Here is a 22577-nt window from a genome sequence, read left to right as displayed (position 1 = left end):
GTCCTGGAAACTCCAAAAGCTTAGCAGAGGTCTCCTAGACTTCTGGGCATGCAGCCCCACCCCCACCCCCATTGGCCCAGGGCAGGGATGAGGATGCTGGGTGTGCCTGGGCCCAGAGGGGTGGGCGGGTGAGAAGGGGAGGCTCAGGTGCAGGGGCCACAGGGGGCTGAGGGAGGCCTGGGGAGGAGACGTGGAGGAGGGACGGCGGGCGCAGGTGGGCCCTGGAAGCCCAGGGAGGGAAGGCTCTTCCCCTCCCCCAGGGCTCTTCCCGCCGAGTTCCTCCAGGCCCCACACAGTGCTATGCCCACGTTATCTCCTGCAGCCAGTGGGGCTGGACACATCAGCCCCTTTCCACATGGCAGAGACCCGACGGCCAGGGGCCCAGGGCTGGCCCTTGTGACAAGGAGCTGGGTCCCAGCAGACTGCAAGCACCCCTAGTGCCTCTCTGACCTGCCACCCAACATCTGCCATGCTCCTGGCTCCAGCCACGGCCACGTCCTGCCTCTAAGTTTTCCTCTACAAACAGGGTGGAGAGTGTGCCTACTGCTGCACATGCCGTCCCCAAACCCAGTGCCCACGGAGGAGCGAAGATCTCCCCAGAGGCTGTGGGGACCTGGGTTCTGGGGACCTGAGAGGCCCGGCCTCCGCAAGGCCACCCTGTGAAGCTTGGTCCCCTGGCTGTTCCAGAGCCACCCAGGCCAACCAGGGGTGTCCGGCAGCTCCCTTTCCCACTGAGCTATTCTCCAGCTGCTCTGGGGTCAGCCCTGCTGGCCCCGCCTCAGTAGGTGTCCTGGGCAGTGCCTGGGCAGGACAGGCCCCTGTGACAGGAGAGAGGGTTCTTTTGTAAAACCCTGTCCACCGGTGGTCCTATCCTCAGGGCCGGTCCTCTGTTTCTCAGAGCAGGGCCACCTGTGCACACGGGAGGTGAGCAGGGCACCTGCCGGCCCCATAGGAGCCTGTACTGTCATGGTCCCCGCTGTGTCCTCCAAGAGTACCGTGTAAGCCCTAAGTGCTGGTACCTGTGAACGGGCCTCTTGTGGAAAGAGGCTCTTTGTAAGGTGTGGACGTGCTCAGATGACGTCATGAAGACGAGCCCTCATCCAGGGACCTGTGCCCTCGTCAGAAGAGCGACCGTGGAGGGAGAGGGGAAGAAGGCGGCCACCCGCCCGGGGACACGTGGGCCCCAGAAGCTGGAAGGGCAGGAAGGAGCCTCCCTGGAGTGGTCCTGAGACACCTCGATTTGGGACTTCTGGCTCCAGAACCGTGAGAGAATCACTTTCTGTTGCTTTAAGATGTTCAGTTTGTGGTCACTTGTTACGGCCGCCCCGGGACACACACAGCCAACGCCTCTGAGGGCTGCAGGGCACACTGGTCAGTGCGTACGAGTGCCCAACCCAGGCCAGGGCCTGCTTCCCGCTGGCTGTACGGCCATACGCAGGCCCCCACCCCGACCCCATGCCTTGGCAGCAGGGCGTCAGAGGCTGTTGGAGCTGGGGGCCTGGGACCAGCCCAGGGGTGTGGGGGATGCAAATCCACCAGAATTTAGTGCTGCTGGCCTGGGGGCGGGGTGGGGACCTGGGGGGGCGGGACTTGAATGCAGCAGCCTTTCCAAGCTGGTGATCATTCGCTTATAATACACTGGCTGGTGTCTGGCGACAGGCCTGGGTGTGTGGGGGGGGAGGGGACAGGAGTGTCCTGGGACAGCTGTAACAAAGTCCCACAGCTTGGGCTTCCAGGTGTCACAGGGCACGCTCCCTCTGGAGGCTCTGGGGGAGGGTCCTTCCTGCCTCTTCCGGCTTGGGGGCTCCCGACTTAATTCCTGGGCTCGTGGCCGCATCCCTCCAGCCTCGGCGTCTGTCTCCATGTGGCCTGTCCCGTGTGTCTTTCTGTCTGAATGTCCCTCTTACAGGGCACCAGTCATTGCATTGGGGCTCACTGTACTCCAGTGTGACCTCATCATAACCGATCCCATCTGCAGAGACCCTCTTTCCAAATAAGGCCGCATTCTGAGGTTCCATGTGGACATGAATTTTGGGGGACTCTCTTCAACCCCCAAGTACAGGCCATGAGGTGGGAGTGTCCCCAGAGACGGCCCTCACTCCTGCCAGGGGCCTGTCATGCCTGGCCACCAGCAGGGTCACTTCTGTCCACAAGCAGGGGAGGGGGGGCGACTCTGCGTGCTTCCATCCAGGGTGTGGGGGCTGGGGGTTCGGGGGCCTGAATGTCAGTGTGCTCGTACCCGTGAGCCTCAGGCAGGTTGGTTCAGGGAGGGGGCTTGGCGGGGATGGTCCCCACCTCAGGAGGGGGTCCTGGGGGTGCTCCCAGGCCTCCTTCCTCCCTGACCACACAGCTGGTCCTGAGCAGGAGTGTGGAGGGCCAGCCTAACCTTCCCTGGGGCCACAACCACCACCCCTCAGCCAACACCCCAACGGGCCTGGGCCTGGCCCCCAGCTTCCCAGCCTGGGCCAAGGAGGCACAGGGACACTGTGCTGGGTCCTGGGGGTGGCACTGTGCCAGATGCCAGGCAAATGGGGCCAAGTGGGAAGGGTATGCAAAATGCGCAGGATTTGCATGAGCAGGTGTCCTCGTTTTTTTAATGTCCCCCTTGTTCCTGGATGGGGTGGGGACAGTGGGGCAGCTGGGGGGTGTCCTACGTGACCCCTGGCTGGAATCCTACCCCATGATCCTGAGGGGAAGACAAGCAAATCTTCAGCCCAGCAGCAAAGACACTGGGCGCTCCTGCTCTGGGTGCGGGAGGCAGGTGGCCACCCGCTGGTCGGAGGCCATCAGGGAAAGGGCCTTGGTGTGGGCAGAGCTGGGCAGCCAGGCCCTGGGGTTGCAGCCAAGCCCTTCCCGAGCTGTGTGACCAGCCTGCCCCTGAGACTCTGTGGGCCCCTCTCCCCAACCGTGAGATGGGGGAAGATGATGGTAATGACAAAGCATTGACATTCCCACAATCAGCAGGCCAGCCGTCGGCACTGCGGCCCCTCCAGCTCCCTCCAAAGAGGACTTGGGGGTCTCCCTGGACCAATGTGCAAGGTGTGGATCAGGGAGGGGGCGGTGCGGGGACTCCACCTCCCACCCCTCACTTGCCACCCCTGAGCCTCTCCTGGCTGCTGGGCAGACACTGACCCGACATCCTGGACCCAGGGCGGTGAGGCCGCCCTCCTGCCCACACCCACCCCACACGCTAGCTTTGGGCCAGGGGCGGTGGGGCAGCCTCTTCCCAAACGTCCAGCCCCTCCATAGGCCCCAGAAAGTAGAATTCTCCTACAAGGAACCTGAGGCAAGATGTAGGGACGCCCGAGCCCTCTCCCTTCCCGTCCCACCTTCCCGTTCTGCCCCCCTCCTGCTCCCACCAGGCACGGGGCACCTACCTGCCTGCTTTCTCCCCGGCATCTGGACATGCTGCTGCTGGCCAAGGAGTCGGGTGGAGGCTGCCCACGGCGCAGGCACCTGCCAGCCAGCCCCAGCTCCTCCTCCTCCCCGCCCACCATGCCTGGCACCTGGGCAGCCAACACTGACTAGTATGTGATGGGGGCGGGGGCACCGTCCGGGCACAGCCAGGCCTACAGCCCTGCTCTGGCCACAGTCAGAAGGGTGACCCCATGTGAGGGTGGCTGCTGGGCCACCTTGCTTACTGTCATTCTCTCCATGGGTTATTCTTGGGGGTAGCCTGTGTCCCAGAGTCGAGTCCAGACAATTTCACTCGCTGACATGTCTCACTTTCCCACTGATCCTCAGTTTCTCTCTCTACCAAGTGGAATTGGCTGACCCCAGGGCGTGTGGCCCAGCGTCCCATGGAGGGCCCGGGGCAGAGATGGCCCCTTTCCATGCCTGGGGTCCTGCAAAGCCACGAGGCATCAGCTGCAGGGCGTGTCGTCCCCTTAGAAAGGTGGCATGGCTGGGCTAGCTGTTGGGCACTGTGGGCACTGCATGAACGCTGTCCCTTCGTCCAGGGGCAGGGCAGGGTGCCACGGGGCATGTGCCCTCTGGAGTCCCACAGTCCTGGGCTTACGTCCTGCATATCTTCAGGCTTCTGACCACTCCAGTTTCTCTGAAAAATAGAGATCCAGCGTCTGGGAGCTTGTGGGTAGCACACGAGGAGAACAGAGCCTGGTTGATACTTCCGTGTGCCCCTTCCTCAAAGAGACCTTCAGGACCCCTCCCAATGACCCCTCCCAGGGACCCTTAGTCTCCTGAGCGTGGGGAGGGCTGGGGGACGGAGTCCAGGCCCCTAATACTGGGACCTCCCCACTAATGGTGTCCCGCCAGTCTGGCACGTCAGCCACCAGAGGGCGCCCCAGGACCACGAGCAGAGGCTGGATGGCAATGGAGGTCCAGGCAGAGAAGGCCCCGCTGGCTTTGCCTCTGGATACAAGGGCTCAAGTCACTTCCGCAATAACCACCTGAGGGCTAGGCACGTCACCTAGAGCCCGCCCAGGGAGGAGAGGGGCTGTCTGAGGTCCCTCAGGTCCCCCAGGCTCCAGCAAAATGGGATTCCAGGTAAGAACCCCACAAGCCCTCAGGCCAAGTTTTGAAGGGGAAAGGCCGTTATTGGGGGATCTGGCAAGGTCTTGGGGGGGCACTGGATCACACACCCAGGTGCCTCACCATGCTGCCCTGTGGGTCCTGGCAGTGTTGGGGGTATGTGGAGAGTGAGGGGGTCTCCTAGACCCTCAGAGCCTGTGGGGGTGGGGGAAACACAGTCCTTGCCCCCCTCCCTCCCTCTATTCCACTCCTGCCCCTGTACCTCTGAAATCCCCCACTGGACGCCCCTCTCCACCATCCCCAGCCCAGCAGCAGGCCGTGCTCCTCCCCTGCCTACAACCGTCCATGGCTCCCTATTGCCCCAACAAGAAACCCAGCCATCAGACTACAGCCCCGCCCACTGCCCACTCCCTAGCCGTCTGGTCTCTCGTTGCTCCTAGCTCAACTTCAGGGCCTTCCCTCCTGCTGCCCTGGCCCCCAGTCACACCAGCACAAGGGGCCTGCCCTGCGTCTCTCTTTCTGTGTCACCTGACGTTCGTTTTCCCTGAGCCTGACCTTCTGAAGTGACCTTTCCTTCCCTCATTTGCCATTTGTCTGCTTCCTGCTTGGGACTTGGCCACTGAGTGTTCACTACTGCCTCCTGGGCCCAGAACCCGGCTGCTGGGTGAATAAACGAATGAGTGAATGAGTGAGTGTGCAGGTGTATGTCTGTGTGTGAGTGGCCGTGGGGCAGAAGGGCGTTACCTGGACAAGTCCTTAGGACCAGTGGGTGGCAGTGCCTCGCATGGGTGTGGCGGGGAGGGGCAAGGCTCAGCTCAGGCTGGGGCACCGCTGCACTGGGATCGAGGTGTCCAGGGGCCACCTATGCCCACTGACACTGTCTGGAGGGATGTCCACGCTGGCCTGTGCTCTGGCCTTATTTTTAGCTGCCTACATCCCCTTTGCTACAGTTGGCTCGGGGGCCAGCATCACACAGGATGGGATTGAGTTCACGTGACGCTTTCTTTGGGGGAGAGGCCACACCCCGCAGAGCACAGGCCCAGTCCCCGAGGCCCGTGTCCCTGGGACGTAGATCCTGCTGACCACAGCCATCAGCTGGCCTTCTGGTGCCGGCCAAAGCCTGCTAGAGAGGGAGGGTAGGGAGTGAGGGCAGACCCCACATGAACGCCACCCCCGGTGGGCAGCCCTCCCTCAGTGCATGCTGGGTGCCACGCAGGGTTAAATTTGCAGGAAGAGCCCCAGCCCTCCGACCCACCTCTGCTCCTTTGTCTCATAGGACTCACGGCTCCGAGAGAGGCCTGGCCAGCCTGTGTCTCCCTGCTGGTGTGGGGGCCTCCTCTGACCCTGTGCCCCCTCTAGTCCACATGCGGTCCAGACTTGGGCCTCTTGAATAGGAAGGGCCCTGCCCTGGTCCTTCGGGGGACACCACCTGTGGGGACAGAGCCAGGAGTGCAGTTTCCAGGATCTCGGCCTCACGTGGAAAGGTGTTGTGTCAGGTAGTAAATGGCCATCAACTGTGGCTAGTTGGCCATCAGCTGTAACCAGTGAGCCATTGGCCTCTAATATAACTGCCGTGGCTACGCTGGCAGCAAATGGGGGCTAGCAGGAAGATGGTGGCTGAGCTAGCAAGAGCAGATTGCAGTTAGGACGGCGGATTGCAGCTAGCAAGTGGGGTTGGTTGGTTGGCAGAGAAGCGAACAGGCGGATTGTGGCTCCTGCTTCCTGTGTCTCCAACCCAGCCGCCAGCAAGACTATAGTGGTATGACTCCCCTACCTATGGCTCCGTGGGTGTTCCTTTTTGGCCTCACCATGTCCTGTGTTCTTATGTGGGGAGCAGTTGCTGAGACCTCGCATGCCACCCTGCATGACACCTCTGGCTACTCTGGCAGGTTCTGCAGGATAGGGCCATCTGTGGACTCTGGGGTGACCCAGGCGCCCACAATGGAGGCCGAGAACCCAGGAGGCCACTCCATTTGAGGGCCATCCACACCGAGCAGCCCAGTCTCACCCCCCTTCACCCCCCGTGAGGCAAACTTGTCCTTGCTAACCCCCACACCCTCAGGTCTTCCTGTAGCCCCACCCACGGGACTCAGGGGACCGGGCAGCCCCTCCTTTCCACAAGGGGTCCCACCGCTCTGCAGCTGCTCGTCGTGGGGCCTCATCCCCACAGCCACGCTCAGTGTCCTCTCCACTCAGGATCTTAGAAGCCCAGGATCCTGCGTCCAGCAGGTAGACCCTTGTCTGTGACCTCCGTCCCCAGAAGCAGGACCTGGGAAAGGAAGGGCCTGTCTTCTGGTCTGCCTTCTGTCCGGCCGGGCCTCTGGGCCCTGGCCCCACAGCAGTGCCTGCTATCGGCCACCTCTGTGTGTGGCGCCAGTCCTTCCATTCACGTGGGAGGAGGCATTGGCCTGTCACAGATGCTGGGACAGAGGCTGAGAAGCCAGAGGGGCTGAGCCAGGACTCAGGCATGGCTGCTGACCCAGCTCACTCTCTGTCCCTTCCCCCTGCCATCGTGTCCCCACAGCATTCTGGTGCCCCAGCAAGGAGGCTTGAAGGTACTTGGCGGGACTGCAAATAAAGAGTGGCTCCCACCTCAGCCATCCACTCTGGCCTTCGGGAGCGCGTGTCAGCCGTGGAGAGCTGGGGGGCTGGCGGCCCCAGGCCGGGGACGGTGTTCTCTGCACACTGCATGCTGTGTCTTTCTGCATGTATGTGTACCAGCCGCGAGCACCTGCCTGAGGGGCTGTGGTGCGACCCGTAGTAATTCCCGTAAGACCTGTGGATCCTGGTCCCAGTGGGAAATGAGGACAATGACAGCACCAGGGAGAATGCTTAGGACAGAGCCCGGCGTCCTTCGAACCCAGTGTGGCCCATGGTGCCCAGAGCTCTGGAGGAGCATCCCATGCAAGGGCCAGTGTGTGTGTGTGTGTGTGTGTGTGTGTGTACACACTGTGTGTATGTGCATGTGTAGAATACTATATGTGTGTCTGTGTGTGTGGACACACATTGTGTGTATCTGTCTGTATGTGTGAACACGGCATGTGATATGTGGACACTGTGTATATGTGTGGATACTGTGTCTGTGTGTGTGTGGACACACTGTGTGTGTGTGGACATACTGTGTGTGTCTGTGTGTGTATGTGTAAACACAGTGTCTGTGTATGTGTAAACACACTATGTGCATGTGGACACACTGTGTGTGTGTCTGTGTGTCTGCGTGTGTGTGGACATACTATGTGTATGTGGACACACTCTGTGTCTGTGTGGACACACTGTATGTGTGTGTGGACACACTGTGTGTGTCTGTGTGTATGTGTGGACATACTATGTGTATGTGGACACACTGTGGATACATAGGCTCTTGCCCTGCAGATTCAGCTGGAGCTCTGGGGTGTGGACATCAGGCTAGGGGGACCCCAACCTCACTGGTCCCTAGCTGACCCTCTGTCCCCTTCTTGGCTCCCAAGGAGGCTGAGAAACTGATTGTCCCTTCTCTGGGGTCTGCAAGAGAACAGAGGTGCTTAAGGTTTATTAAATTACAGGCATCTGTGGACCCCATCCCATCTGTCAGGCGCCACTGTCCACCCACCCACTCCTCAACCGTCCCATCACCCACCAGCTCATTCAGTCATTCCCCACAGATTTGTTGAGCAACTTCTTTGTGCCAGCACTGTGCTAGGTGTCAGGCAAGATGTACAATGAGCAAAAAAATAAATAATAAGTAAAAAAGAAAGAAAGACATTATTAAAATGGCATGGAGAAAAATAAAGCAGGGAAAACCAGTGGCTGGGGACGTGATTTTTAAATACCTTATTGGGAAGGTAACATTATGCAAATAACAGGAAGTAGGATGGTCCATCTGCCCATCATCCACTCACCTATCCACCCACCCATCTACCCACCAGCCATCCTCCATCCATCTACCCACCCTACGCACTCATTCCTCTCTCTAGTCACCCACTCACCACTTAACTTCTCCTGGGCGCCCGGACTTCAGAGATGAGTGAGTCAGTCTTCGCCCTCAGGGTGCCAGCACCCTGTGAGGACAGCTCTTTCACAGGCTCTGTGTTATCGTGGGGTGAGCAGGAGTGGGGGCTGGGCGAAGCACTGCGCACGTGTGTGATGTTGTCCCGTGTTTTCTCTCTTGGTCTGTATGTCTCACGGACTAGATCACTGCCCCCAGGAGCAGGACCTCGTCTTCCACTCCTCTGGTTTCCCCGATGCCATAGTCTAACAGGCTGGGAACTCAGTGGGCGCCTGATAAACACGGGCCAGCCGGCTGAGTCACCCCTGCCGCCTCCTCTTCCTCATCCCCTTTTGCTGTTGTCTCCATCACCTGGCTTCCCGGCCAGCTTGTGGCTTGACCTGCTCACCTGCCCCCTCCAAGTCCTCTCTTTGCTTAGGCCTAGCCTGGGTTCTGGCTCTGAGATGGGCCACAGAGACAGCTTGAGAGGGCCAATCCACTGGCCAAAGTGCCAAAGCACCAGTAAGGTGGACGAGGCACTGGCCAGGAAATTGCCCACCACAGCATCGAATGACTAGGGACAGGTCACCTAGACCAGGTCCCCTGCCCTCCATTCTCCAAATGACCAGGGACATCCACCAGACTCTCCAGCAAGGAAAGGCCCAATAGCTTCTCAGATCCCCCAGGTGGGCACTGCCTGGGCTCCTGGGGCATGAGGCAACCTGCTCCCTGGAAGGGTTAGCTGAGGGCCATGGGTGGTGGGCGGTGGGGTGCTCTGTCAGGTGGGGGCCCTGTGAGGGCTGGGGGGGTCTCAGGTCTTGGTGATCAGAATTGGGGCATGTTGGCCTTGGCCCTCACCCCCCAACGTATGCTGGGCAGTCATGTGCCCTGAGGGTCCAGCCTGATGTAGAGAGCCTTGACTTCAGGATATCAGGTCACACAGGAACCTGAAGGGCTAGGGTGAGTGTCTAAGGGGCACATTTGAGGGTGATTTCACCAAAGAGGGCACCAGACCGTGCATCCGTACGACAGTCGGACTAGCAGTCAAAATAAACCCACGTCTTGATTTTGCAACTAGTTGGTGTGAATTCCCAGCAAAGACATTGCAAGGTGGCCCTGCCAGCTGGAAGCTGACCCTGAACCCCAACCCTGACTTTTCTGCACAGAATGACTGCTGCTCAGAGATCCTGCAGGAGACCCTACCGGGCTCCAGGGGACTTTGGAGTCTCAGGGCTGGTCCCCAAGACTCCTGCTTGGAAGGGGTGGAGGAGGCTCAGTGCCAGTGGGGCGGGGAGTGACCCCAGCCCCTGCACACAGCAAGTGCCAGCAGCCCCACGCTTTCGTAAATCTTCTGTTCTATTTGGAGAATTGAACTTGAGCCCCACAGAGTATCCGGAGGGGTTTCCTATCAGCTGGGCGGGGCCCCAAGGCTCTCTGGGAACTTCAGAGAGTGGGGAGCATGAGACCTGCTCGTGGGAAGGGGTAATGTCACCCGACTTAACCTCAGGCCAAAGAAAACATGCAGACAGTCCCGACAGCCCCGTGGCCCAGCTGGCCCAGCCAGACCCTGGGTCCTGGGCTGGGAGGGGTGAGTGTGGGTGGGTGATTCTGCAGGCCGGGCAGCTAGGCTCCTCACCGCTGGCCTCTGACCCCACAAAATGTGGGGTGGGTATGGTGTGCAGAGGGGTGTTGGCAAAGGGCCACTGAGGAAAGGGTAGTGCAGTGTTTCCAGAATGTTCTGAGGCCCGGAGACAGCCCATGGGCCTGAAGGCAGGGAGGGGGAGACTCAGGTAGGCCTGTCAGCCTCAGTGTCCCGGACCCCAGGGTGTGACATATGCACCTAGAGTGGACTCAGAGCCCCTGTGCGGGTCCTGGGGAGGGGGCTGTGGGCAGGCGGGACTCCCCTCAGTAAAGGGAGAAACTGGAGGGCAGCTGATGAGCTAGTGGGCTGGGTTAGGCCCACCCGCCCCAGGTGAGCAGGATTGGCTTGTGTTTCCTGTTCCTGAGGGCTGGCCTCACCCCCCAGCCCCGCCCACTCCCCCCCTCCCCCATCTTCACCCCTTCACTCTGGGCCCTTCCTTCCCTGAGCCCAGTGCAGCCCCAGGCCCATGTCACAGCCCCTGTGAACCTGGCCTCCCTTCTCTCAGCTCTCACCTCTCAGCCCACGGTCCTCTCCTTCCCCAGGACCCCCACCAGCTCCTCTGAGCTTGCAGGGAGCTCCAAGAGACCCCTTTCCAGCCTCTCATCCACCCCAGTGTCCCCAGGCCAGTGGGGCCAGGACTCCCAGAGCAGGCTCCTGCACAGCCCAGACCCCGTCCCCCCAAAGCCCCACCCCCCAGGTGCTTGGGTGGTTACTTGCTATAATTTTTTAAATATGGAAACATACACAAAAGTGAAGCACACAGTATCATGATTGTGTTCACCACCGGCTCAACAACCATCAATTCAACAATGACCGATTCAGTGGCCGGTTGGTTTAATCTCCACCCCGACTCTGGGCCCCTCCCTGTGGATTTTTTCAGAGCAATTCCCTCGACATCACATAATGAGTGTGGCTTCTTTAGACAGGGAAGGCAGGATAAACACTTGACAATGTCCCCTTTTCAGCTAGTTTTCAGACTAATGAGCCCCAGTCGCTAACAAAGGGCCTATTAGAATTTTTTGGCATGATTATGAATTAATGGGTTTTTGAGATATTTGATATGTTTTAATCTATAATTCTTTTTGATGCGCAAATTGTCCTCTTGCTGATCAGCCCCTCCTAAAACTTTTCAGTGGACAGAGCTAGAAATTAATGTTGTTTCAAGATAAAATAGCTGAGGAGTTTTTGCTCATATTCCCAACTCCAATTTCAGAATTAGTTCGTATTTCTTTGATTTTATATCGGTATCTCTTTTCTCATGTGCTGACAGCCTTAGTTGCTGAAGAATTTAACGTGATATATATACATGTAATTTCAAAACAACGGTACTAATATTATTACAAACAGTATGATTCTTGGGGGTCCTTTTGTCCTTTGAATGTTAGTGATTGTACTGATAACAGGCTACATAGCATAGTTCAACCATTTGAGGGATGTTCTGGTTGTTTCTAACCTTTTGCTAATATATAAATAATGTCACAATGACTAGCCTTATGTGTATGCTGTTTCCAATTTTTCCTCGTATCTTTGGGTCAATTCCAAGAAGTGGAACTAACTGGCTGGGTCAAATGGTACCTGCGCTTTTGCTGGTAGGACCAGGACGTCCTTCCCACAGATGACACTCGAGCACATCTATTTTCCCGAGGCCTGCCTCCCCCACGGAGCTCTCAGTCAAACACCTGGACCTACCCCAGATACTGTGTTTCCCTGAAAATGAGATCTACCCGGACAATCAGCTCTAAGGCATCTTTTGGAGCAAAACTTAATGTAAGACTCGGTCTTATTTTACTATAAGTCCGGGTCTTATATAACTTAAGACTGGGTCTTACATTAATTTTTGCTCCAAAAGACACATTAGGGCTGATTGTCCGGCTAGGTTTTATTTTCGGGGAAACACAGTGAGCAATGGTCCTACAGTACCCTCTCAACGTGCATTTTTCTTGTTGCATGTAATGTTGGACATCTTTCCCTAAGTGCAAAGGTCAGGATCTCCTTTTCCTATGAGCCATCCCTGCCTTGTGCCCACTTTCCCATAAGGCGGTCTATCATTTTCTTCTCGGTTTTAGATGTTCTTTATGTATCAGTGTTACTAATCCTTCGCTTGTGATGTAAAATAAACTACAAATGCTGTCAGTTGGTCATTGCCTGTTTTACTTTGCTGATTTCAGCTATTCCCTCTGGATTTCTGACTGTTGGGAATGGATTCCCTAGTCCAGTTTGTTGAGGAATTCAGCCCTGCTTTCTTGTAGAGTCAGCATGGCTTCATTTCAGTGTTTACACTTAAGCCTGTCATTTGTTTGAAATTTATTCTTGTGCATTGTGTGGAAGATGGATCAACTGTATCTGTATTTTCTTTCTCTGTGGCTCTCCAGTTGTCCCAGTGTTGCCTATTAAAAGTTCATCTTCCTCCTGCTGACTGGGAGGCGGGTGTGTAGACACTGTTCCCTCATGTACACATTCATCCCGAAAGAACTGCCTTAATGAAAGCCTGCTGTGTGCCCTGAGTGTCCCCCTGGGGCCCTGTGGGGGTGGACTCTGCCTCCTTCTGGTTCTCTGCCCATTTGTGTCCTAACCGAAACACCTTCCAGCAAGGTTCCCTAGCTGCAGGGGCCGAGGTTCCCTGGTGCCTGGCACAGGCTGGGACCCATTTCATTCTCTCTGCCCGTACAAACTGCACTCACTGCAGGCACCATCCAAAGTGGGGGGAGTCAGGGGAAGGGTGGGGGCTGCACTCTGTCCACCATCAAGAGCTGACTTTCTGCTGGGGGGGGGGTACATTAAATAAATCAGCTCAGGTTGCTCAGTGAAGACCTGGGAAGCGTCTCCCAAGTTATGGGACCCTGGCATGGCTGGGGGTGGTTACCCCTCTGCCTAGGACAATGTCTCCAGGGAGCCTGTTTTTGTTCTGTTTGTTATCCCATCCTTCGCCCTGGCGCCTGTTTAATGTGCAGGGACCCAAACGCCAGTGCAATGACGGCCGGAGGCAGTATAGGGGATCCACGCAAACCACGGACTTCCTCACCCACCTTTGCCCCCATCCCCACCCAGGGAAGCACACAGGACACAGCGGCAGGCCCCTCAGGCCAGGAGGACAAAACATGCGTGCCCCTAGGGTGGTGCAAATGCCTCCCCTCCACCTGCCCAGACAGCCGGCCTGCTCTGCCGGGTCCGGAACCAGGCCTTGCCGTCTCCAGCGGCCCCTGCATCCGCTGCTCTCCTATGGCTCCCAGTGGGCGGTCCCTGATTGATGGCTCCCCCTGGCCTCCAGGGTCCAACAGCCCTAGTGGGCACCGCAGAGACGGCATTCCTCTCCGCCGGCAGCGTGCCCCTCCCCCACCAGCACACAGGGGGCGCTTAGAGTGTTCGCGGGGCTAACACTCCATCATCCAGGTGCCAAGAGGGTCAGTCTGCGCGTGTCCCACTGCGCCCCTCCCTCCTTTCCCTCTCCCCCTCTCTGGGGAGGCACAGAGGGGGTAACGTGGGTCCACACGCCCTATGCTGCACTACTGCCCGGGCCGCGCGGTTCGCTGTCACTGCACCTGCGGGCTCTGTACTTTTCTTTCTGGCTCAGCTGGGTGCTCCGCGAGGGCCGAATCAGGTGGGCACAGGTGGGGCCAAGCAGGTCGGCTTGCGGGCCGAGCACGTGGGCGTAGATGGGGCCGAGCACGTGGGTGAGGGCGAGGCCAAGCAGGTGAATGCGAAAGGGGCGGGCCGAACAGGTGTGTGCAGACGGGGCAGGACCAAGCAGGTGCGCAGCTGGGTTCGGGCTGGGGCTCCCCAAGCTCGCCGGTTGGCCGGGGGCGGGGCTTCTGGCCCTGGGCGGAGCGCGCTGTCCCCGGGGACCGGCCGGCGGCCACCGCCCCCTTCAGGCCCCACCCCCACGCCCGGGCTGGGCAGGCAGCGGCCCCCCGCGGCTGGGGTGGCAGCAGCGGCTGCCCGCACTGCACCTGGGCTCCCGCCTTCGCTGCAGCTCCGGGTGCCGCCTCCCGGCCGGCCCTCGCGAGCCCTGCCTGGCCATGGCCGCGGCCTCATCCCCGCCCCGGGCCGAGAGGAAGCGCTGGGGCTGGGGCCGTCTGCCGGGCGCCCGGAGGGGCAGTGCGGGCCTGGCCAAGAAGTCCGCCTTCTCGCTGGAGCTGGCTGAGGAGCGCCCGGCGGGCGGCGCGCTCTACGCGCCCGCCGCGCCGCCAGCCGCCGACCTTGGCCCGCGGCCGCCCGTGAGCCTCGACCCGCGCGTCTCCATCTACAGCGCGCGCCGCCCGTTGCTCGCGCGCACCCACATCCAGGGCCGCGTCTACAACTTCCTGGAGCGCCCCACCGGCTGGAAGTGCTTCGTCTACCACTTCGCCGTGTGAGTATCGCCTCCCGCGAGGCTGAGCCCCGAGGGACTTCTTCCCGAGGGGGAGGGGAGTAGGGGGAGCGCTGTGACCCCGCCACCTGCCGCCTCCAGGACTGTATCCAAGCTGGGTGTGACTCAGAGCAGCCGCGAGGGAGGGAGGAAAGGAAGGAAGGGGTTAATGGGAAAAACCACGCGGAGCCTGTTGCTTGAAGTTCAGGGACGCTTGGGTCTGACCTGTGAGGGACACCTGTGGCTGAGATGCCGAGCTTCCCCCTGGCCCTGCCCAGGCAGTGTGTGTGTGTGGTGGGGGGAGCCAGCTGGGGAGGAGTGCCCAGCCCAGAAGTTGGCCCACTCCTCCCTGGAGGAACAGCCCAGGTGTTGATGCTTGGGGGAAAGGATGTGTGCCAGGGGAGCACAACCTTGGGTGCAGGGGAGAGAATTCCCCAGGGGCAGCTGGCGCACGCAACTCAGGGGACCCCAAGAGGAGAGGGCCCATGCCCTTACTGGGCATCTACACCCCAGACTCTCCCAGGTCCAGGCAGGCCCTGTGGGGAGCGGTCTCCTGGGCCAGTGGGGGTAAGGCTGCCCTGGAGGGTGGCAGGCCTGGTGTGTGCCCGGAGGGGTCAGCATGGTGGTGGCGAGTGCCCACAAGGAGTCAAACTCATGAACACCCGGGCTGAGAGAGGAGACTGGAGGAGGGAGGCTGGTTGCTAGCTGGCCATCAGAGGAAGCTGTGTACCCGGAGAAGGCAGGGCCCTATGGGCAGCACCTGGCTCCTGCTGCTTGTTACCAGGTGGCTCCAGTCCCCAGAAAGGCACGCCTGCGTGGGCCGGGGCATGGCGCTGCGATGCTCAGGAACGGGGCAGGAGGACATTGCCTCCTCAGGGCCGCCCTCCTTGCTGCCGCCAGGGGCCCGTCCCCCACTTCTCGTGGCCCTACTTCCTGGCTGCCTGGCCAGCAGCCTCTTGATATGGTGCCAGCCTGTTCCGGGAGCCTTCACTCGGTCATCCCGTCCCCAGGCTGATCTCAGGGGCTCCTCTGAGGGCTGCATGGGGTGGTCTCCCTCTGGCTTCCTAGTGGCACTGCCCATGCCTGCTGCTATGGCTGGCCTCAGGCTGGGAGAGACCTGGGGGTGACCAGAGCCCTGTTTTCTCCACTGGTGCCCCCAGGGCTGCAAGGGGAGCCAGGCCCTGCCAGCTCCAAGGCTTGGAGCATCATCTCGGGCAGGTGAGGCGGCCTCCGCTTCCCACCCTTGCTCCTCTGGGAGTGCATGTGGTACCAGGGTTGCTGCCCTCCCTCCTGCGAGGGACCAGCTTCCCGGGCACAAGGGACAAAAACAATGTCCCCAGAAGCATGGAAGGGCCACGGGTTCAAGCCACTTCCCCACCCCTGGCCCAGCCTCCCGAAGCGCCAGAGGGTACCTGAGCCCTGGCCGTTGCTGGGGATGGCCCTGCCCACGGCTGCAGCAGCAGGGGCTTGTCTTGGGATGTTCCTGTGCAGTGACCTCAAGGGACCCAACCCGAGTCCAATGCTGCTGTGCAAACACGTGGCCAACGTCAGGCTTGTGGGTGCCGTGGTGCACGTGGGCTGCCTGCCTCCTAGCCCTCACCTGCTGGGCCCCAAACTCCCTGAGATGCCCAGGGGTGGGCAGACCCCACAGTCAGGTCATGCCGTAGACCCGACCAGCTCTCTCTCTGTCCTGCGTCTTCCATGCCAGCACAGGCAGTGGGAGGCGTGGGCAGTGGGCTGCCCAGGGGTGCTGCAATGCCCCCACCCCCGGGGTTGCCAGCGAAAGGGGCCACCCGGCACCCCACTGGTTCCCATCTGGGGGATGCAGGCTGGCGGGCGAATGTGGCCCCGGCTCCTGGCCACAGCACTGCCGTGGAGGAAGAGAGCTCGCCGCACCCCAGAGGAAGTCTCTGCTTACACTTGTGTTTTCTTCCTGATTCTGATTGTTTGGCTCTCGGAAGTTTGCTCAGTGCAGTGCCTTCGCCCAGCCTCCCAGGAGCTGGCGGGGCAGTGGCTGAGCGGCCCCTCTGTGGGGGGAGCCAGGAATGGGATGCTCCTAAGGTGGCCGTGTGACCTCGGGTCAGTCTTTTGCCATCGTGGACCCTGTCCTGTAAGAACTGTGCGTGGCCCTGGGGAGTGGACACCTGCGCAGCTCCCCCGTGTAGGGTGGCAGTGGAGGTAGACCCTGGCCAGGCAGGGCGAGCAGCTGGTCTGGGGTCTGGGCAGGTTCCCCCTCATTCCCAGTGTCTCCAGAACGTCAGCAGAGCCCCAGAACTCTCCCAGGGGACCTGGCCTTTGATCTAGGGTTGCAGGGGTGGTCTGTGCCTGACCAGTCGGAGCTGTGGAAGGGGATGGACGACAGCCGCTCCGGCCCTGATGTTTCTCTCAGCAATGGCCAAGATAGCAGAGAGTTCTGTCCTTGGTGCGCCGGGTTGTGAAATGTGCCACCCAGGGCCTGGCTGGGTTTCTGGGTGAGAAGGCTGAGCCTGGCCTTGAAGGGCAGGGGCCCCTTTGTGAGTGTGTGGCTTTGAGGTGGGAGCCGCAGTCTGGGCAGCCCTGCAGAGCTGGGCACACTCTCCCAGATGCAGCGAGGGAAGCAAGCCACAATATCCTGCCCCTCCTCATCATCGGGGAACCCCTGCCCCATCCTGTGTGCCCCTGGTCTGGCCTGTCTGCCGGGGTCAGGGAGCAGGACGCTGTTGGTCTGGCCACTGCCCCTGGCCACTGGGCTTCCTGCCCCTCCCCCCATCCTCTTCCAAGGCCCTTCATGTCTGGCAGCTCCCACCCTAGCTGAGGGCAGGGGCGGGGGGAGAGTCCTGGCAGCCCTGCTGATGGGCCTCAGCTGGGATGGTGAGTGGTGGGTGACCAGGTAGGGGATGCCCAGATTGGAGAGGGAGCCAGGGTTCCCATAGCAACTGTCTTTGCTGCTGCCCTGCTACCTGTGGAGGGCAGCATCAGGGCTGCCCCCAGGGCTCCTCACCCCTCCTCTGGCTGGGGACGGGCTTCCAGTCATAGGAGCCCCAAGGCACCTCTCCTTCCCACTTCTTCTCCCCCTCTCCTCCCCTCCCTTCCCCCAGCTCTTGGGAGCTGCAGGATGACAGGTGCAGACTCTTTTCTCAGCTGCTGCTCACCCACCCTCCTCCCCATGCAGCCTGGACTCCCCCAGCTGGGCTGCCGCTGTGGCTGTCTGCCCTGGGCGAGCCCGCTCCTCTGTGCCTCAGTTTCCTCCTGCAGTGCACAGTGCTGCCTGCGGTCAGTGTCCACTGTGGTTGGGAGACACTTGGAGACCCGGCTGAGAAGAGGGGGTTGCCAGAGGGTCCCAGGGCTCAGTAGATGGGGCTAGACTCTCAAACTCATCTTGGTCCCACCTGTCCCCGCCCTCCTGCCACTGCCTTTCCCTGGTTCCCAAGAACTTTCTGGTGGCTTTGGCGGCACCTTCACAGAGGTGTTAATCATTGATGGTGCTGGAAGCAGGCCCTGGCAGTTTGTTGGGCTAAGCCTGCCTTTCCAAAAGTGGAGGCCAGTTCATGGGCCACATGTCTCCACTCGGTGCCTCCCGGTGCTTGCCCAGCCCCAGGCTCTGGTGTGAGGGTCCTGCAGTTCAGCAGACTCTGAAGAGTAGTTGGCTGGGCGGGAGGTGGCGTGGGGTCCCATGGAGAGCGGAGGGGGGTGTGGTGGCCGGATACAGAGGAGGACAGGCTGTCTGATCTTTTCCCGCTGTGCACTCAGGTCTGGGGTCAGGAGGGTGCGTAGAGCAGGATGTGGGGCTGGCCGGACGGTGCATGGAGCTCAGACATGGGCAGAGATGGGCTTCGTGTCCAAGTGTGGCCCTGTGGCTGGGCCACCTTGCCAGGTCCCTGAGCCCTCCGAGTCTGCATCTCCTCAGGTGGGAGACAATCACCACCTGTGCCTGGCACAGTCAGTGGCTCCCGGTGGGCTCGGTGCCTGAGGTCTTTGCCAGCTCCCAAGGGGGTGCCAAGGGCGCTGGAGGCACGGGAGGGGCCCCTTTCGACTCAACAGTCCCGGTGTACTGGGACCTTCACATGTCACAGCAGTGTGTCCCAGGGCTGGGAGGGGGCGGGGTGGGGGGCTTGGTCCTGGGGAGGATCCTTGGTCCTGGGGACCTAAGGTGCCTCGGGATGCTGATGGGAAGGCCTGCCTGTGTGTGGGATGGGATGGGACTCGGATACCGAGGCACCCCAGGGGTTGGGAGGGTGTGAGGGCCTACTTGTGTGCTGGAGGTCCTGGCACGTGGGCTCATGGTGGATTTGCACAGGTCCCCTATGTTTGGATTGAATCGTGCCCCTCGAAAAGTGGCACTTTTACCCCCAGGACCTCAGAATGTGACTGTATGTGGAGATGGGGTCTTTAAAGAGGTGATTAAGGGGAGATGAGGTCACTGGGCTGGGGCTCTGATCCTATGTGACTGGGGTGCTTATAACAAGAGATCAGGATAGTTACACACACAGGGATGACCATGTGGGGACACAGGGAGAAGACGCCGTCTACACACCAAGGAGAGAGGCCTCAGAACCAGCCCTGCCGACACCTGAGTCTCAACCTTCAGCCTCAGCTGCTCTGGAAGCTGTGCCAGGTGTTCGTTTGCGGGTCTCAGGGCTGCTGGGCTTTAGAGGGTCTGAGTGGGTGAGCAGGGCCACAGGGAGCTGTCTCGATTGTTCTCTGATCCCCAACAGGGATATGTGCTCACAGAAGGGTCACCTGGAGTCTAGCTCCGAGCCTCTGTCCACTCCCTACTCCTGGCCCCACTCTAGCCGTGGGGTCAGGCGTGCTGCTTGGCAGCTCCAAGCCCCTCAGTCAGGCCGGGCCGCTGACATCTATCTGCTGATATTTTTATCCAGTGGCATTCCTGAGTTTGGGAGAAGCATGAGCTTGGGAAGTGGTGGGCAGGGGCCACCAGAAGCCTTTTGTGGCTGGTGGGAGAGTCCTGCAGGCCCCCGGGGGCTTTTCAGAGCCCTTTCCCCCAGAAACGTCTCTGTCTTCACAGCAGCTCTGCCTAGGCATGGGGACAGATCCATGTGGCCTGGGCGAGAAGTCTGAGGGCCGATCCCAGAGGGTGCCAGCCCTTGACTGCGGGATCCACTGCTGCCCATCTCAGGGAGTGGTGCTCCCGGAGGGGTCAGAGCAGAGGGCGTGTCGCAGGGAGGAGCCTGAGCTCTGTGCAGAAGTATGGGCGCCATGCACCCCGGGGAGCAGGACGTCGTGGCTTGTGGACACTTCTGAGCACCGGAGGACCCAGCCCTGGTCCTGGCGGCTCCCAGGAGGACATGAGCTCTGCGGATCAAAGCGTGTCCCTCTGAACAAGACCCTGCTCTGTGTGTGCATCCCCCGAGCACCTGGATTGCGGGGCTTGGGAGTGACTCCAGAGCCTAGCCCACCCGCTCTGGGTCTCCTTCTCTGCTCAGTGACTTGCAGGTGGGGAAACTGAGGCCCAGCCACTTGGCTCTTGCCACACCAGGAAACATGCTCCACTTCTTCCTGGAAGCACTTCCAATGCAGAGGTTGTTAAGCAAGCATCACGCCAGGGTGCACCCAGGGTACCCTTGCTGGTCCTCACCCCCATCTGCAGAGGCTCCCTCTGCTGCCTCCAGGAAGCCCCTGACAGCCACTCCCTGCTGATCACCCAGATGGCTTGCCTCGCTCCTGCATCTCAGCAGCAGGCACACTCCGGGTTGCTCCCACTGGCAGGATCAAGGGCTGTGGCCATTCCCCCCCCCCACCCTGCCACATCTCCCAGGCTCTGGGGCAACTGAAAAGGACACTCAGGATGGCGGCTTCTCACATCTTCCTGCTAAATTTGCTGCTGTGCCCCATGCAAAGATCTAGAGTCAGAACATGGGGACTGAAGCCAGGCCCGCTGGACAGAGACCCCCACCCGCCCCCGTGCCCTGCAGCCAGGAAGTACTTCTCTGCATGGGCCAGGGCCGCCCCTTCACCTGCAGGCTGATCCCACCCTACCCAGCTCAGACACTGAGCAGCAGCTTCGACCCGGAAGACAGCCCTCTCCCGGAGACACCCAGAGGTGCCCCCGCCCGGCAGAGGGGAGCAACTGGGGGCCCCAAGGGAGCCTCAGGGGGTGCATGAGCAGCCCTGGGGGCCACGTGATTTGGATGTTGGGTCCTGATGGGTTTTATGGTTTGGTTTTCTGTTCTGTGATGTTCCCAGCCGGTCTCTTGTAGAAGTCACATGCATGTTCTTGCCTGGGATGGCTCCAAATATTATAAAACATAAAGCTTGGGTAATTACAACAATGTGGTCCTCGCTGTGGACAAGCAGATAAGCCACGCCACAGAATAAAACAACAACAACACCCGTGTACAGACTCAACTGCATGTGAAGTTTAGTCACAAATACGGGCATCATCTCAAAACGATAAGACAAACTTTTTAACATGCGATGCTGGAGAAATGAGTTGCTACAAGGAAGAAGGTCAGGCGGGACCCACTCCCACTGCACACCAGGGTAAATTCCAAGTGGGTCGGAAAACCACTCGAGGACCAGAAGAAAGCGTGGGGAGTCCTCATAACCTGAGCATGGGGGGACATCGCTGTGACTCAGAAGCCAGGTGCATGAAGGGAAAGATATGGATGCTCCTTAGCAGACAGTGGAGTTATGGCCTGATAAACCCAATGTCAACTGAAGATGCCGTAAGTCGAAACTGCATCTAACACATCTTGCCTATGAACGTCATATCCCAGCGGTTTCTACTGAATGCATAACGCTTTTGCAGCATCAAAAAGTCGAAAAATGGTCAGTACGTAGAACGGCGCTTGGTGGGTGATGAGCACACAGCAAGTGTTGGTCGAGTGTGTGCCAGTTGGACGTGTTTTCCACAACTACCTAGTCCTCCCCTGTGTATGTGACCGGTCCCCTGCTGACGGGTGTTCAGGTTTATTTCCCATCTTCCAGTTCTTGTAAGCTCAACTGTACACAGCTCTCCAGATGCGAGGAATGTGGCTGTCGTGGGACAGGAGAAGGTCTTATACTCCTGTGCCAGGGCGGGGCCTGGCATGGACTAGGTGCCCCTGAAGGAGGGATGGGCGAGTAGATGGGTAGACAGATGGACAGGCGGATGAATGGATGGACAGATGGATGGGGGACGAATGGATAGACAGATGGACGGGCAGATGAATGGATGGGAAGATAGAGGGGTCACGAATGGATGGACAGATGGAGGGGGGTATGAATGGATGGAGGGGATGAACGGGTGGACAGATAGACGGGGGGACAGGTGGGTAGGCAGGCAGGTGGGAGGACTGAGGGACAGGTGGACGGTGTGATGGACAAGTGTATGGAGAGATGGCCAGCTGCAGGCTGTCCCCAGCACCCAGTGGGAGCACTGGTTCGCTGTCGGCTGTCCTGAGATGGGAGCTCTGGGGAGGGTCTGTAGGTGCGTGTGGCTCTGGCCAGCCTTGCTCCCAGCCTGACTGGGGTGGGTCACGGCCCGCGGGACGTCCTGGTGACAGAGCCTTTCTGTGTGTCCTGGGCCAACTTAGCCAGAGCCTGAGACTGAGAAGGTGGCAATGTCCTCAGTCCCAGGAGACCCAGCCCTGTGGTCTTTCCGGAGGGCGTGGGAAACTGTCTGTGGCCTGAACTATGATAAACGGAGGTATGGGAGGGTCGTCATGGCTGTCCCTGAGGCCGCCCGGTCACTGTGCATGAGGTGGTTGGGGCTCTGGGCATTAATGTGATGGCCAGTGAGTCAGTGTCGGGGTCTCGGTCTCGGGTGTTGACGCACCACTTACCTCCTCCCTGGTCTTGTCCTGAGCCTGGCTCCTGCCTAGGGGCTCCCAGCGAGAGCTTCAGTTTCTAGAATGTGCTGCCTGGTGGCACGGCAGGAGTCACGTGCAGCGTTACTGAGCAGTGAGGCCAGCGTTCGTACCCATGACCACGGCCGTCCTGTGGGCGCTTCCCGTGGGCCTGGGGTGCAGGGTGGGTAAAACAGATGCCCTGCTCTCCAGGGGCTTATGGCCCAGAGGGGTGGGAGCTCCTTGGGTGACCCTGCCTGAGAATTGAACAGCTTGGGGAGGCCGAGGGCAAAGGGGGTGTGGGGGCAAGCGGGAGGGCGGGTGTTGCTGGTGGAGACTAGCAATCGAAGAGGCTGGTGGTGGGATGGA

General features: G+C 60.0%; 1 protein-coding gene across 2 annotated transcripts in view; it reads left to right on the top strand.

Moving 5' to 3' along the window:
• Positions 1–13966: 13966 nt before the first annotated feature.
• KCNQ1 (potassium voltage-gated channel subfamily Q member 1) overlaps positions 13967–22577 on the top strand; it is a 307207-nt gene continuing 298596 nt past the window's right edge. Inside the window, exon 1 of one of the 2 annotated variants that reach the window (XM_019713689.2) lies at positions 13967–14445. In XM_019713689.2, coding sequence (XP_019569248.2) covers positions 14114–14445 — 332 coding nt within the window. In that variant the 5' untranslated portion in view covers positions 13967–14113. The remainder of the gene's footprint in view (positions 14446–22577) is intronic. The other variant, XM_019713688.2, reaches the window with a different exon arrangement.

The sequence above is a fragment of the Rhinolophus sinicus genome, linkage group LG06 (assembly GCF_036562045.2).
Source record: "Rhinolophus sinicus isolate RSC01 linkage group LG06, ASM3656204v1, whole genome shotgun sequence".
Lineage (NCBI taxonomy): Eukaryota > Metazoa > Chordata > Mammalia > Chiroptera > Rhinolophidae > Rhinolophus > Rhinolophus sinicus.
This window is presented reverse-complemented; position numbering and strand designations above follow the sequence as displayed.